General features: G+C 37.0%; 1 protein-coding gene across 1 annotated transcript in view; it reads right to left on the reverse strand.

Annotated features, from left to right (window-relative positions):
• The window catches only part of LOC133856946 (beta-galactosidase 10), an 84,263-nt gene that overhangs the window by 51,187 nt on the left and 17,897 nt on the right, over positions 1-15,179 (reverse strand). Inside the window, exons 7-10 of the mRNA XM_062292011.1 lie at positions 6,060-6,148; positions 3,367-3,472; positions 3,083-3,170; positions 2,832-2,950 (exon numbers count right to left, since the gene is read on the reverse strand). Of these exons, the coding sequence (XP_062147995.1) occupies positions 2,832-2,950; positions 3,083-3,170; positions 3,367-3,472; positions 6,060-6,148 (402 nt within the window). The remainder of the gene's footprint in view (positions 1-2,831; positions 2,951-3,082; positions 3,171-3,366; positions 3,473-6,059; positions 6,149-15,179) is intronic.

Below are 15,179 nucleotides of genomic sequence, written 5' to 3' on the forward strand. Positions count from 1 at the left end.
CTAATAAAGCATGGAGGTTCTGGATCCCTCGAAGGTCCAGCTTGCATTCATCTTCTTCCATCTCTATTCTCTTCCATAATTCTACCTTATCTCTACATTTACCAATACAAAATATATACAGAAAATATAAATACATTACACCTTCAGTAAACAAAATCATCCCTCTCCAGCCACCCATAGCGTAAACTGCCACCTCCAAAAACCGGCCGAAACTCTTCCCATCCCTTCGAACAATGGTCGCCTTCGACCATCATCGACAGCAACCAGGCAACGCATCGAGAGCCCAGAAAAACCACCCCTGAGAAGCCTTTCCTCTTCTCCCCCACCCCCAACTCAACAGACCCTTTCGCCACCGAAAATATAAAGGATTTAGCCTCCACAAAGAACCGGACCTCCATCCCCAACCGCACACGGCAACCTCTAAAGGGGATCGCGACTGCCACGCCATCTTGCACCGCTCACATGACTACTATCCACAAAGACACAAGACTTCCCAAAACCCAACAATAATAGTAAAATTTATTATTATTATGGCATCCTGAGGGCTAGGGCATGGAGGGAGACAGAGAGTGATAGCACAATCGGCTCTGAACAGAGGGAAGAAGTAATAAAAGTTAACAAAGGTGCTTTGGTGGTTTCCTTTATGTTCTTTATGAGCCACAAAACAAAGATTCGTATGTATGGTCTTCTCCTACAACATCAATGGCAGCAAGAATTGGGGTGTGAAGGCGGTGCGGCTGGGTGTGTTTCGTAATTGCAGTTCTCAGCAGAGATTGCGTCGACTGATGGGACTGTGATGGCGGAAGGAAAGCACACCAATGATTGACGTGGAAGAACTACGCGCCGGTTTCTCTCTTTTTTACGCACCATGGGTTGTTGATTCAAGTGGGTTCGTGCTGCCAACCATGGAGAATGGGCTGAACACAGTGGGGACTTGTGTGATATTTTAGTGCGAATGGGATTCAAGGGTAACGTTGGGGAAGGCCTCGACGACAAAGATAAGTAGTGCACGGCTGACTTGGGTGTTTGGTCTTGAGGCTTGTGTGTTTGGAGCAATTGGGTGGCAAAAGAACAGGATGTAGCACGCTGATGTGGTGCGTTCCGATGTGGGTGAAGTTGGCTCCGATGGATGGGGGTTTCAGCCAATTTTTGGGGGGATTGGGTGGTGGATTGGATTCGTGTAATGGTTATGGGCTGAGTGTTTGGGTGTTTGGTTGGTGTATTTGGATGATGGGCGGCCGTGCTTTAGGCCGTGCGAAGGACTCTATCTATTGTTGTGGGTTGTTGAGTGGCGGTGGCATGGTAGAATGGGGTGTTTGGGGAATTTTCTAATTTCTTTTTTTGTTTTTTTTTTTGGATGGCAGCAGGCTTGGGTGTTTAGAAGTTGGTGGGTTTTAGGGTTTGATTTGGCCGGTAGTAGAGAGGTCTGAGATCACAGACAACGGCTATGTTGGGATGGTGGTGGTCATGGTGTTGCCTCCATTAGGGTAGCACCGTCATGGATCGCACAAATGTTATGGGAAAAAATCAGGTTAGGCTCTGATACCAATTTGAGGCGGCACAAAATAATTACAAAAAATCACAGAGAAAAATTATGACAAAATTAGGACAAAGCGAGGAAAAAGACGCTAAGAGAGGAGAGAGAAAGGAGAAAAAAAGAAAGCAAAAGCCAGGGAGAAGAGAGAGAAAGGAGAGGGAGAGATCCATAATTTTTATTCCATCAAAGTCTCATAATTTTTATTCCATCAAAGTCTCATCCACTGGAATACAAAGTATGCTTAAATAGAGTCACGACTAAACCTTAGGTCAACGCCCATTTATTGACTTACCTAACATAATCTAGGGCAATGCCATTTGTTGCCATTTATTGAATTACCTAAAATGATCCAGGGTAACACCCATTTATTGAATTGCAAAGACACCCTTGGCTCTTAAATTAAACACTAATAACCTAGGACCTATATAAAATTGGGTGGACCAATATTTCATGTTTCATCTCTTACATCAATCACCCTAGCTATTATTATTTTTTTGATAACTAATAAATTTTATTAAAAAGTACGTACACGGAAAGTATAAACAAGAACAAACAAAAGAGTCCACAAGAAGAAACCCAAATAAACCTTCAACCCTAGCTATTATGAGATAGAGTGAGACACTATTCTGTTAAGAGGTTTGATTCCTACACTTCACCGGTATAACAATTGCACAACACCCCCTCACATGGGAGTGACTGGGCCCCCCCATGTGAGGGGGTGTTGTATAATTGTTATAGTGGTGTTGTAAATCCATCATTTTCCTTCTGTTAATCATAGTCATACACCTAATTAAACCTCCTGGTTACAAAGGAGTAACCATATATATTTTAGTGCGTCAACCAGTTCTTAGCAAGGTGAAGCCCAAAATTATGTTAGTTAATCTTGCGTTTACTTATAACAATGGAAAACAAAGAAATGGAATGGGGACAAAAAAAGAAACTAAAAACAAGGTCCCCAGAATTTGAACACAAGACCTTTTAGACAAACAAGATTATGATGCCATATAGGTGAACCATTAATTCTAAAAGCCTAGGCTATTAGAAAGTGGGCCAGCAATGAGTATCAAGCACACTAACACTACAAAATTATGTTTCAATTACTAAATATATTAATTTTCATTCATACAAATATTCTTGCAATTATGAAGTCAGCAATAGATTATATGAATACATTGAGCAAATTTGGATTTAATCAACGAGCGAATAAAAAAACAAAAAAACCAAAGGACAAAAGAAAAAGAAATCATTTAACAATATAGCACTGATGAATGTCAAAGGTATGAGAGAAAACTACCTCTTGGTTAGGACCAAGTGACATATGAACTGGGTCACCGTTGAGCAATACATGCTCGCATTTCTTTATAGCTCCATGAAGTTCTTTAAGGTGACCCCATTTTGGAAGCCTCTGTAATCCTACAAGCCATGTGAGAAACCTTCAATTCATATTAAATATTGCATGTTGATTGTAGTAAATTACCTATTTTTCCATATTGCAGATATAAAACATGAGCATATAATCATTGGAACGAGAAATGTAGTGCATACCATATTCGTCAACCGGTGCATCATAGTCATAACTTGTTGTAATGAACGGTCCACCTGAAGTGCGACCAAAATTTGTCCCACCATGATACTAAAAATAAAATTGTAATGAGATTATGATGAGGACCATGATAATGTAACAATATCAATTATGACATACTAACAGTAGTTAGGAGTTAGTAAAATGGTACTACAAGTAAATTACCAAATAAAACAGTTGATGAATGACAATATTAAACTAAATATTAAAAACAATTCATGACAAAATAGAAAAGTTATTGAAATACCATGTAGTAGTTTTGGACGCTACCACCTTTCTGGAAAAAACGGGCAACAGAAAAAGCTACATCTTCAGGTGGCCTATGAGGATCTCTGGACCCAAATGTTTTAAACCTGAAAGTAGTGAAAGACTGCAAAATTAGTAAAGACATAAAAGATGATTTCCAAGAGCTAGACTAGAGGTATTCAATAGACTTTTGCCTGCCTTAGAGTAAAAAAGTCAACCTAAATCAAGAAAACTCAAACATTTGGCAGAAAATTCGAACATTATTCCGGACCCCAGCTAAATGCACTTAAAATACAGCTCAATAAAAGACTACTTGACAAAATCAGAAACAGCTAGGAGACTGAACCACAAACAAGCAAGAAAACTTTATGTAGGAGGCACAGTAGCAGTATGTGAGTGGATAATTATAAAGTTTCTTCTGAAACCAAGCCCAACAATTGATATGCTCTATGACAAAAATTCTATCCTAAACTTCTATTTTAAATAAAATGTCCACACAATGAAGAAAAATGAATGTGAACTTAGGAAGTCAAAGACATTTGGATCCTATATACAAAAATATATTGCATATACACAAGCAATTGCACATATGTACATACATATAGACACATGCATCTCTATAAAGATATACATACATATGCACACATACACGGGTGCACTCACACCCACACACACAACATACATATGTTACTGTATCTATAAAAAAACATGAAACGAGGCACATTAACCTAAAATAAAGGTTATAACGGTGCAATGTTATCAGAATCAGGTAAACATCAATTCTGGCACCAGGGTGTACACTCTTGATATAAATACTAGCAGTATCTTTCTCCAGGTCTGAAAGAAAACCAACGAAATTGACTTTCTTATCGAGTCTTTTTTCTTTTTTCTTTTTCTTTTTTCTGAGCGACTTTCTTGTCGAGACATTTTCTATGGATCCACACCTTCAAATGACATTCTAAGAAAAAAAAATGCTTAGAGATAAATATTTAAGTTTCACAGTAATACAACTAACGTATCCCTTCTAGGAAACCACCCTAGTTCAATGCAGACTTGTGAGTTAGATAAGCTTCACTTTTGCCTGAGCTTGATCCCCTACACAGTAATCATATCTAGGTGCCATTGCCAAAACATTACACCAATGGCTTAGTCAAGAAAATACGTAATCATTGTGCATAATGGGACTGAAGAACTTCTAAAACTAGTGATCCTTTCAAGACCATGCTAGTAGTTTTAACATTGTATGGCTTCTAGTTAATTTAAGTTTTATGATTTCTCCTCAATTACATAACACAGACAATTATGCTATCCAATCTAGGCAAGCCTCCCTTGCTCAAGGTCGGTTTGTTCACTTACATGAGCTTAACTTTTGCCATGACTTGCCTCCCTACCAAATCGCATGATCCTTTCTGTCAAAACATTTCACAAATAATTAGGGTTGGTTTGGGGGGAAGGATGGAAAAGTGGGAGGAAGAGAGATGTAGGATGGAAAAGAGGATGGAAAGAAGAGATGATGATTATCTATGATATATGTTTGGCAAGAAGGATAGGTAAATGAAAGCATGAAAATTGAATCTCTCTTTCCCTTGTTTGGCAGAGGCAAAGGACGAGAAGAAAGAAAGTGGATTTTGTATTTTGTGTTCTTTTTGCCATAATAAGCTTTTTGAAGAAAAGGATAATCTTAAAAATTCAGAGGATGAGGCATAAAATTGTAAAAACACATCAACCCTCATCCTGCTTTCCATTTTTTCTCCCAAACTGGGAGGATTAGAAGTGTGGGCCTGGATCAACTATCACCATCTGTCCCTCCTTCCTTCCAACCCATTTTTGCTTTTACCTAACACTAGAAGAAAACAATCTACCCCTCATTTTCCTTCCTCCCTTCTCAATCCCTCCCCTTTTCCTTACCAAATGGACCATTAGTTCAGAAAATAACCTTGATACTATGCATCATAGAACCAAAAAAGTTATTGATGGTTCCTTTAGAGACCATGCCAGAGACATTAAACATTTTACTTGGTCAATAGGCCAATATTTCAATCTTTGAAGACCGTCAAACTTCTACACAAACTCTTAAACATAAGTGGCTCTTATAGACTTCAGGCTGGCTTCTCAGGAGGTTTGGTGAGGCTATTAAGTAATCACATCATAAAACAAACTTTCAGGTTGACCTTTTCCTGAACATTACTTCTAACCACATGTTCGTTGTCAACTGTAGCACCATAGTGGCATTTATAGGTCACACCTCCTTTCACCAGAAGAGTTGACCATCCTAATGTAGAGCTTTTAATTCATTAATGGTATCTTTCTCTCTTGATTAGGCATCTAGATAAAATTGGGTTTTACTGACCTATGATGAGCACAAAATCGACTGAGAATCAACCAAGATTGTGAGAGATGGGAGTTATAGAATTCAAAATATGTCAGTTTATAGCTTCATCTTTATGTTGTAGTTCCATTTCTATATTAATTATTTGCTTTATTTGTTTGACTTGTATGTGTAATTGGAGACACAAAGGAGCAGTTTGGACGCAAACTTGCCTAACAAAACAAAAGTATTAGATATACTACATTGTACATCTATAGAAGGTAAATAATGAGAAATAATTAGATCAGAAAAGCGAAATAAACTTTCAAATGGAAACTTAGAAAAAGGTGGAAAATACAGAGATCAAAGGTGAAATATAACATTACCAGCCAGGCCAATTCTCAGTCCAAATTTTGGGCTTGTTGGGAGAAAGAGGTTTGAATTGGTCACAATAGAAGGAGTTACAAGTATCAATCTGCAAAGGAAACATGAAAGGCCATGCTTTGAGTTGATTGTTAATATTCTCATTCATCCATATGTTATATTCTCATGAAAGGCAATGCTTTGAGTTGAATGTTAATATTTTACATCAAGAATCATAAAATCAATATGTTAGACAGATTTGTAAGCATATAGTGTTCCTGTAACTTTTTAAATTCATATATAAGTACCAAAACAATTTATAACTCAAATAAGTGTTAAAGTATTGATTAAATGTTTAAATTTACCCATTCCTATCGGCTTAAGTTTTGAGATAAGTGATGATTTAACATGGTGAAAATAATAATTAGACTCCAAACAACACCTAGAAGGGTGGTTGAATAGGTATAGGCCAATATAATGCGGAATTAAAAATACAATCAATCATAAAGAAACAATCACCAAAATATGAAAATTAATAAAACAATTGACACAAGTATTTGATGACAAAGTGGAAACTCTTTGAACTGAAAGAGAAAAACCACTCTAGGGTAACCAACCCAGAAAATCAATCCAACAACAAAGAATCCGCGAATTACAAGATGTTAATACTTACAAAACCTTTGCAGTCGTCACACTCTTGAATTACAACAAGTGACCTACTTGTCTGCTTCTCTCCCATAACCTTTTTTTTCATAAGTAAGAAAACTTTATTAATAAAAACGTAAGGTGCCCCTAAGTACAAAGGAAGTATACACAGGAGCAGCCAAAGCTAACCCGAAATCCTAAACCCTAGAAGCCAAAAAAATACCCAAAAGCAAACTACAAAAGGACCCAACTGAGATACAAGGCAACCCACCACCCGCCAATGCACACCAACCTACACCTTGTGTGCCTTGCCTTTCTTATGCCTGAAGGGATCTTTCGCGTCGCCATAATTGATGGAGCTATGCAGATTCAGAAGCTCCCTTTTTCTTTTAAACTTTTGGCATGCAATCATCTTATCCCGATGGAAATCTTCTTCCATGGCATCCCAAATTGCCATGGCCTTCTCCCCAAAAGCCCCATCCAACGCCCAATCCAAGGGCAATCCATCTCAATAATCATCTTCCTCTACCCAAACCACAATCTTCCCATTATGATCAAAACCAACAGGCCAATTCTAAGATTGGGAGAATCCATTTCCCTCAACAGAAAAAGGAATGATGCAACCCTTCGAAGGGGAGGAAGGTCCTACCACCACAACATCATTGACCTCCCGAGGCGAAGTGGGAGGGACTGAAACTATCGGGGGAAGGTTAAGAAACCCCTTCCTAAAAAGGCCCTACTTCACTGGAGGCTCTGTCTTCTTCTTCACAGGAGGCTCAGTACCCGTAACCTTATTGAGAACAAGACCCGCAGACAACTTTGAAGCTTCCAGAGAGTCCGATAATAACCCATCATTCCATTTCACAGAATGACCTACACTAAGCTCCCTAGCCCTCCTGTAATAATGCTGAAAAGGTTGAATATGTAGCAGGGGGGGAGAACGAATCTTCTCCCCCAACACAAAAGCCCCTGAGAGAGGAGGAAGAACGAAGACGGAAGGCCTTGCACCACACGAGCTACTGGAAAATTCCAAACTCACTAACAGCCCAGCCGGAGCCGAAGGAGCAACCAGAGTTGTCAAAGCCGGCAAAGGGGGGAAGATGGGAAGGGAAGCCGACTTGACTGGAGAAGATGCTGGATCGGTCTTCAAACAGCTAGACGACCCACCCCCTGAAGAAGAAAGACCCAAAAAAACCCCAAAAGATATCTCCGACGACATCTCCGGCAGAAGTCTCAATGGCCAAGAGACTTTGGATTTAGGCAGGAAACGGCCCAATCGAAGACTTTAGACAGTTCTTCTTCTTGATCTTTTTAACCAGAACTCTGGTTGGTTCCAATCATTCAAGGTTGATGATTAAACAATAACCCAAACTCTAAGAGATATATAACGTTAACAGTCCAAGTCCTGCAAGTCCTTTTAAATAGACTTATGAAGAAACCTAATTCTAGTTAGAATAGGCTTGCAACAAAATTCGCCCAGATTTTCGGCTTATATGCTTACAAATCTGTCGAACAAAATTCGCACAAAAATAGCCCAAATTCATCCAGACCGGGGCGATTTTTGCATAGTAAACGTTCAAATTAGAAAAATCCTATTTTAAAGAGATTTGTTGCCTTTTGAGTTATCTTTCAAATGCCGTTAATTTCACCTCAATCCAATACTTGAGCCGAAAGTTATGGTTAAAACACTGAGACATGCTTAATCTGGAATTGATAAATCCGATTTTTAAACTCCACTTAATGAAATTCCGATTAGCTCCTTTCCTTGATTGATTGAACCTAACCATATCATACAGGTCTTCTATTTCTTGATTGATTAGGCTTAACCCCATCTTTTAGGTCTTCCAATTTGATTTAGATTGAGCCCACTTGAATTTAAGTCCATCATCATTTCTTAGATAAACTTCATCACCAACTTAATTAATAGACTAAAACTTACAACCAAATAAGTTTTAACACCAAATTTGCTAACACTTAAAACCTAACAAACTCTCCCTTTGGCAATTCGGTGACAAAACCCAATTACAACAAAAAACTCAAGTTAAAAACTAAAAACCCAAAACTCAACATAGACTTAGATGAAATTCTGAGTCTAACATGTTATCTGAAACGTGAACAAACCATTAAACGAATAGAGAATTGAAGTACTAAATCTCATACTAACATAAAGATGAATAATTGAATAGATATACAATAAACAGCACAACTATGTTAATCAATCACATCATCAAAAAGATACTACTCCCCTTCTCAAAGACATCAACGACTAAAAGCTCTCATAAAGTCTTGCAATAAGCAATTCAAACAAGCCAAATCAATCATCCATGTACATTGAAGAGATGAACATGAGTGGGTGATGCATAGAATCAAATGACCTCTAAAAACCAGACAATACCACATTTAGAAACTCTCCTCTAAACCTAACTATGAACATAAGCAATGCACCAAATGTAAGAGCACTCACAATGGACTCTTCATATTTAGTTTTTCTCTACAATTTTAACAAAAACCACAAAAATGCCAAAATAACAAACTCTTTAACAAATGTTAAACTTAACATTTGTCAGATTTTCTATTTAGATTTAAAGAGCCAAAAAGACAACGTTATAAATTTTTTTAATAGTACTTTTTGCAAACCGTGCCAATCTTCTCCCTTTTTTCTAATAAATAAAAATTGCTCTATGTGACAATGTTATTATGAATGATTAAAAAATAATATTCATTTAAAGTAGAGAAACATTTAGAGAATTTGTCATTTGATGGTTTAAAAAAGTGACTAGCTAAAACCCTTAAAGTAGATTTTCAAAGTTAAATTTAGAAAAATTATGAAGAGGCTATAACATGAGTGAAACGCAAAACCATGAACAGTAGAACTCATAATATTTAGAATTGAACAGTTTAAGGAAAAATAAAATTCTCCCCCTTAATGTATGATCAAATATCTAGATAGTATACAAGAAAAATGCATCAATAGCACGTGTTAAACAATGAATTCCCAACACAATAAAGCTCAAAGTGTGCAAAGCAGGCATGAGAATCAAAAGATGAATGCATCAAAATTTTCTTTAACAAAAGCAAAGCAATATGTTCCACTCAACCCATGCTTGTGTGTTGTGTGTGATAACATTTTATTGAGCAAACTTAAAACCTTATTTGGTGAAGAGAAAAAAGCTTAGCAAGCAAAAGCTCATAAATCCTAATAAGGAAGATTGACATGCACATCAAGTCCAAAGTTAAACCTTATCATACTAGGGCCTAGTCACCCTCATCCAATATACTCTCCGTGAGATATAGCACAAGCTTAAACATAGTCCTTTAGTGACCGTCTCTTTCAGCAATGATTTAGTCACTGACTGTTTCTATAAGGACATGTTAAGCAATTATTAGACACTGAACTTTCGTTCATATATTTCTTTTTGAGAAAATGCCTTTAAACACTGGTGCTTAAATCATATGGAAAGAATGCAGGAATTTTTAGGTCCTAAGTTCAACTAGTGAGTTGGTCAATTTGACCGAAAATCTAGTCGACCTCTCACACATGGTTGCCTAACAAACACTCACTCTTTATGTCAAGCTTAACTCAAATGAAAGCTTTTAAGTACACAAAAGATTAGTATAAGAGAAGTGTACAACAAAATGCTTAGGAAAAGAAATTAGTCCATTAAAAGAATAATCAACTCATGAATAATAAGCACATTCTAAGAAATAATTATGGGTTGAGTTCAAGGAATACACATGAGAAATTAATGAACTTTTAAGATGCATAAGCCGAAGCTAGGAAGAAGGCAAGCTTCAAATTTTTTTTTTTTTTTTTTTTTTTTTTTTTTTTTTTTTTTTTTTTTGTCTTTTAGTTTTTCAAAAACAAAAACAAAAACCAAAACAAAACAAAAAAAACAAAAAAAAAAAAGTGGAAATAAAACATACAAAATTAATGCAATGCATATGCAAACTGAGATCAAGTAAAGAAAAACAAAAGCAAAAAAAAAAAAAAAAATGCAATGCAAAGAACACTACATGCTTTAGGATATGAATGAATATGCATGAACAATGATCCTAGACATGTCATGTGATCACCTAACTCTATGCGAGTCCACTACCACACTCCCTCAAAGGATGAATGATATCAACCTTCCTAACCCATGCACTCTTCCCACTAGGTGTAGATTTGTGACAGTTGTCCAACTCGTCTAACCTAGTGGAAATCACCATTATCATGTTGTACAACCCCTCGTAACCATTCCAAAAAAAAGGAATTCTCACTCTTATGCTCATGGGGTTTCAACTTAAAACAGTTAGGTCGGATATGACCAACTTTGCCACAATTTAAATGCAAGTAGGAACAAATTTTGGAGAAACTTGTCTCCTATGCAGAGGGACATGCCTAGACACACAAGACCATACAACATCTTTTTTCTTTCTTAGGAGCATCCTTCTTATTCCAAGGTCTTTGGGATTTTAACTGACAGCAATTTGGTTTAATTAGACCAACCATGCCACAATTGTGACATGTAGGAACAAACTTAGCTTGAGTTTGTTTCCCTAAATGAACCTTGGATTTGGGCTTCACACAGTTATTCATGTAAGAATGTTTGCCCCTATCCACATAGACTATATTGGTCTTGACTTCTTCAACTTTCACAGGCTTAACAAACAAAGTCTTTCCTTCCGAATTAGAAGCATGCAAAGTAGAGGCACCCAAGTTATCAACAATCAAACAAGCCTTGTCAGAAACATGTTTTTGAACACAAAACAAGTTTTTCAGATTATCACTAGAGAGTTTATGTGAGAATTTTTTTAAAGTCTCTCAATTCATTCTCAAGAAATTTATTATTTTCAACAAGCATAGTATTTTCAAATTTCAAAGAGTCAATTAAAGCATGTGATTCAGACAATTTAGTAACCAACGACTCTTTCATGCTCAACGTCATTAAGTTTTTTATGGGAAATTTTTTTATTGATTTACATCAATTTTATACATTCCTTATAGAGCTTGTTATATGTAGTCTGAAGGGCATACTCATCAACAGAATCATCATGAGATGACTGAGAGGTATTCATAACAAAATGAGTCAATAATCTCACTCAGGAATTTTTTTTTTTTATAAGTAATAAAGAGTTTTATTAAAAGCGTAAGGCGCCCCTAAGTATACCAGCAGTATACAAAGAAAGCACCTAACTAGAAGAAGAACAAACAAGCCCAAAAGAACACCCAAGAAGCAGCCCACAAAATAAACCCACAAGGAACATGCTATAATACCAATTGAAAATATTAACTAGACTCCAAACAACAACACCTAGAAGGGTGGTAGAATAGGTATATGCCAATATAATGCGAAATTAAAAATATAATCAACAACAAAGAAACAATCACCAAAATATGAAAAGCAACTGACACAGATATTTGGTGACGAAGTGAAAACTCTTTAAACTCAAAGAGAAAAATCACTACAGGGTACTCAACCCAGGAAATCAATCCAATAATGAAGAATCCGCGAATTAGCCGAAAGTTATGGTTAAACACTAAGACGTGCTCAATCTGGAATTGACAAATCCGATTTTAACTCCACTTAATGAAATTCCGAATTGCTACTTCCCTTGATTGATTAAACTTAAACCATTTCATATAGGTCTTCTATTCCTTAATTGATTAGGCTTAACCCCATCTTATAGGTCTTCGAATTTGAGTTAGATTTAGCCCACTTAAATTTAAGTCCATCATCATGTCTTGGATAAACTTCTTCATCGACTTAACCAACAGACTAAAACTTACAACCAAATAAGTTTTTTTTGATAAGTAATTGTAATTATATAAAAAGCGCAGAGGGGCGCAACCCTTATACACGGGAAGTATACAAGAGAACTCCTAACAGGGACGAACAGAGAATAAATTTAAAAATTCTACATAAGTAAAAGAACTCAAACTATGATGGGGCGCTATCCAAAAATATAAAGTATTGAGCAACCGCTTCCGAAGCTCCACCATGGATGTCTCTACATCTTCAAACAGCCTAGCATTCCGCTCCCTCCAGATACACCACAGCAAGCATAAAGGAGCTAACCGCCAAACCTCAATAGCAAGACCACCCCCAAGCGCCGCCCCCCAACTATTCAGCAACTCCAACACCGTACGTGGCATAACCTACTCGACCCCAAATAAAGTAAGGACAAAGCTCCAAAGAGCCTGGGCTATCTCGCAGTGAAGCAACAAGTGATCAATAGACTCCCCACTCTTCTTACATAAACAAGCCAAATAAGTTTTGAAACCGAATTTGCCAACACTTAAAATTTAACACATGGTATCAGAGCATATGTCTTGAATTCGAACTTTGTCTTTGTCATGTACTTCCCAATTTAATTAAATATTTCATGTGCTGGGCCTCACCTATTAAAATGGAGTTTTAGCCCACAAGTGAGAGAGAGTGTTAAAGTATTAATTAAATGATTAAATTTACCCCTTCTTATCAGCTAAAACTTTTGGGATAACCCTTTGATTTGTAAGCATATAGTGTTCCTTTAACTTTTTAAATTCATGTATAAGTACCATAACAATCTCCAACTCAAATAAGATAAACTAAATTTCTACAATGCCTATTCATTTAATATGCCGGTAAGAAGGCACACACAAGTCAAAGGATATATGCATCTATGTGGGACATGAATGTCTTGAGAGAGAGAGAGAGAGAGAGAGATTATTAGAGAACATGTTTAGTGAAGGAGACGAGGAAGATAAAAGAGAGAGGGAAGTCATCAAATCAAAATTGTTGACATTCTGCAATATTTAGAGTGAGAAGTTGATGGTGACGCCAAGACAAACACTGATCACAACAATACATGATAAAATTAGGGCAAATAGAGATGAAAGAAGCTAGGAGAAAGAGGGAAGAGAAAGAAAGAAGAAGCAATAAAGGGAGAAGAAGCTCAAAGAAGAGGAAGCCAGGAAAGAGAGAGAAGAGAGAAGCTAGGGAGAAGAGAGAGAATAGAAAGAGAGAAAATCACTTTCTCATAATTGTATTCCATCTAAATCTCTCTCCATTGTCGTTAAAAGCATGCTTAAATAGACTATGACTGAACCCTAGGGCAACACCCATTTATTGACTTACCTAACATAATATAGGGCAACATCATTTGTTGGCATTTATTGAATTATCTAAATTAAACTAGGGCAACACCCATTTATTGAAGTATAAAAACATCATTCAGTCTGAAATATTAAATAAAGCATAAATTATAACTAATAAAACTACAGGACCCAATCAACTCTTGCTTCGTTCTGCATCATCCTCCTCTGGTTGCAGAAAGTTCGACCTTGAGTTCTAAAATGCTATTAGGTTGAAAACATATGCTAAAAAAAATTTAGATCCAAGCCCAATTACTGGGGTTTTTCTTTTCTTTTCTTTTTATAAGTGCAAATTTTATAAATAACAACGTAAGGCACCCCTAGTACACACGGAATATACAAAAAATAAAAACCTCAACACTGACCCGACACAAGCAAAACCCACGAGAAACCCAAACCCCAAAACAATTGAAGCCCCCGTCGACACCCAAACCAACCCCGAAAGCACCCAACCCAACAAACCCCCCAAAACCCACTAGAAACCCCAAACAGCCCTAAAAAAAAAAAACCAACAAACCCAAGAGAGACACCCAAAACTCAAGCCGACAGAAGCCGAGAAAAAAAAAAAAAAAAAACAAAACAAAACAAAAAAAACTGCAGAGATGGTGGCGGGTGGCAATTAGGGATGCCATGGAAGAAGAATTTCAGCGTGACAAGATGATATCGCGCCAAAAGTCCAAAGGCAAGAGGGAGCTTCTAAATCTACATAGCTATATCAACTATGGCGACACTAAGCCTTCCGCTAGGAGTAGGAAAGAAAAGAACCTTATGTTGTAGAGTTGTATGCTTGGGTTGGTTTGTGGGTCGTTCCTCAAGCTTTCGGTTTTTGTTTGGGATCTTTTGAGGGTTGTAGTTCTTGGGTTTTTCCCTCTGTATTTTGCGTTTGCTTGTATTTCGGGTTTAAGATTTTGGGGGTGTTTTCATGTATTTTGGGTGGGGTTTTTTTTGTAGTTTGGGCTTTATGGGAGTATCTTCTAGATTTTGAGTTTTTGTGGGCTTTGGGTTTTCTTCTGTGGGTTTTCTTCTGTGGGTTCTTGTGGGTTTTCTTCTGTGGGCTAGCTGGGTGTTCCTGTGTATATTTCCTGTATACTTAGGGGCGCTTTTCACTTTTTTAATAAAGTTTTCTTACTTATCAAAACAAAAAAATAAGACATGTCACTAACTACACAGCACAATTTGATAAGTATAAGATGAGGTGTGTTGTAGTTGAGGATAAAGCTATGACCTTGCGTAAGTTCAAGAGAAGCCTAAATGATGATCTCAAAAGGAACTTGTTCTCCATGGTATTACCACTCTTGACCAAGCCTATACCCTGGTGCAAGATTATGAGTTGGCCACCAAGTCCTAGTTCATGAGGCACACTAAAACTCGGAACATAACC

The sequence above is a fragment of the Alnus glutinosa genome, chromosome 14 (assembly GCF_958979055.1).
Source record: "Alnus glutinosa chromosome 14, dhAlnGlut1.1, whole genome shotgun sequence".
In the NCBI taxonomy this organism is placed as follows: Eukaryota; Viridiplantae; Streptophyta; class Magnoliopsida; order Fagales; family Betulaceae; genus Alnus; species Alnus glutinosa.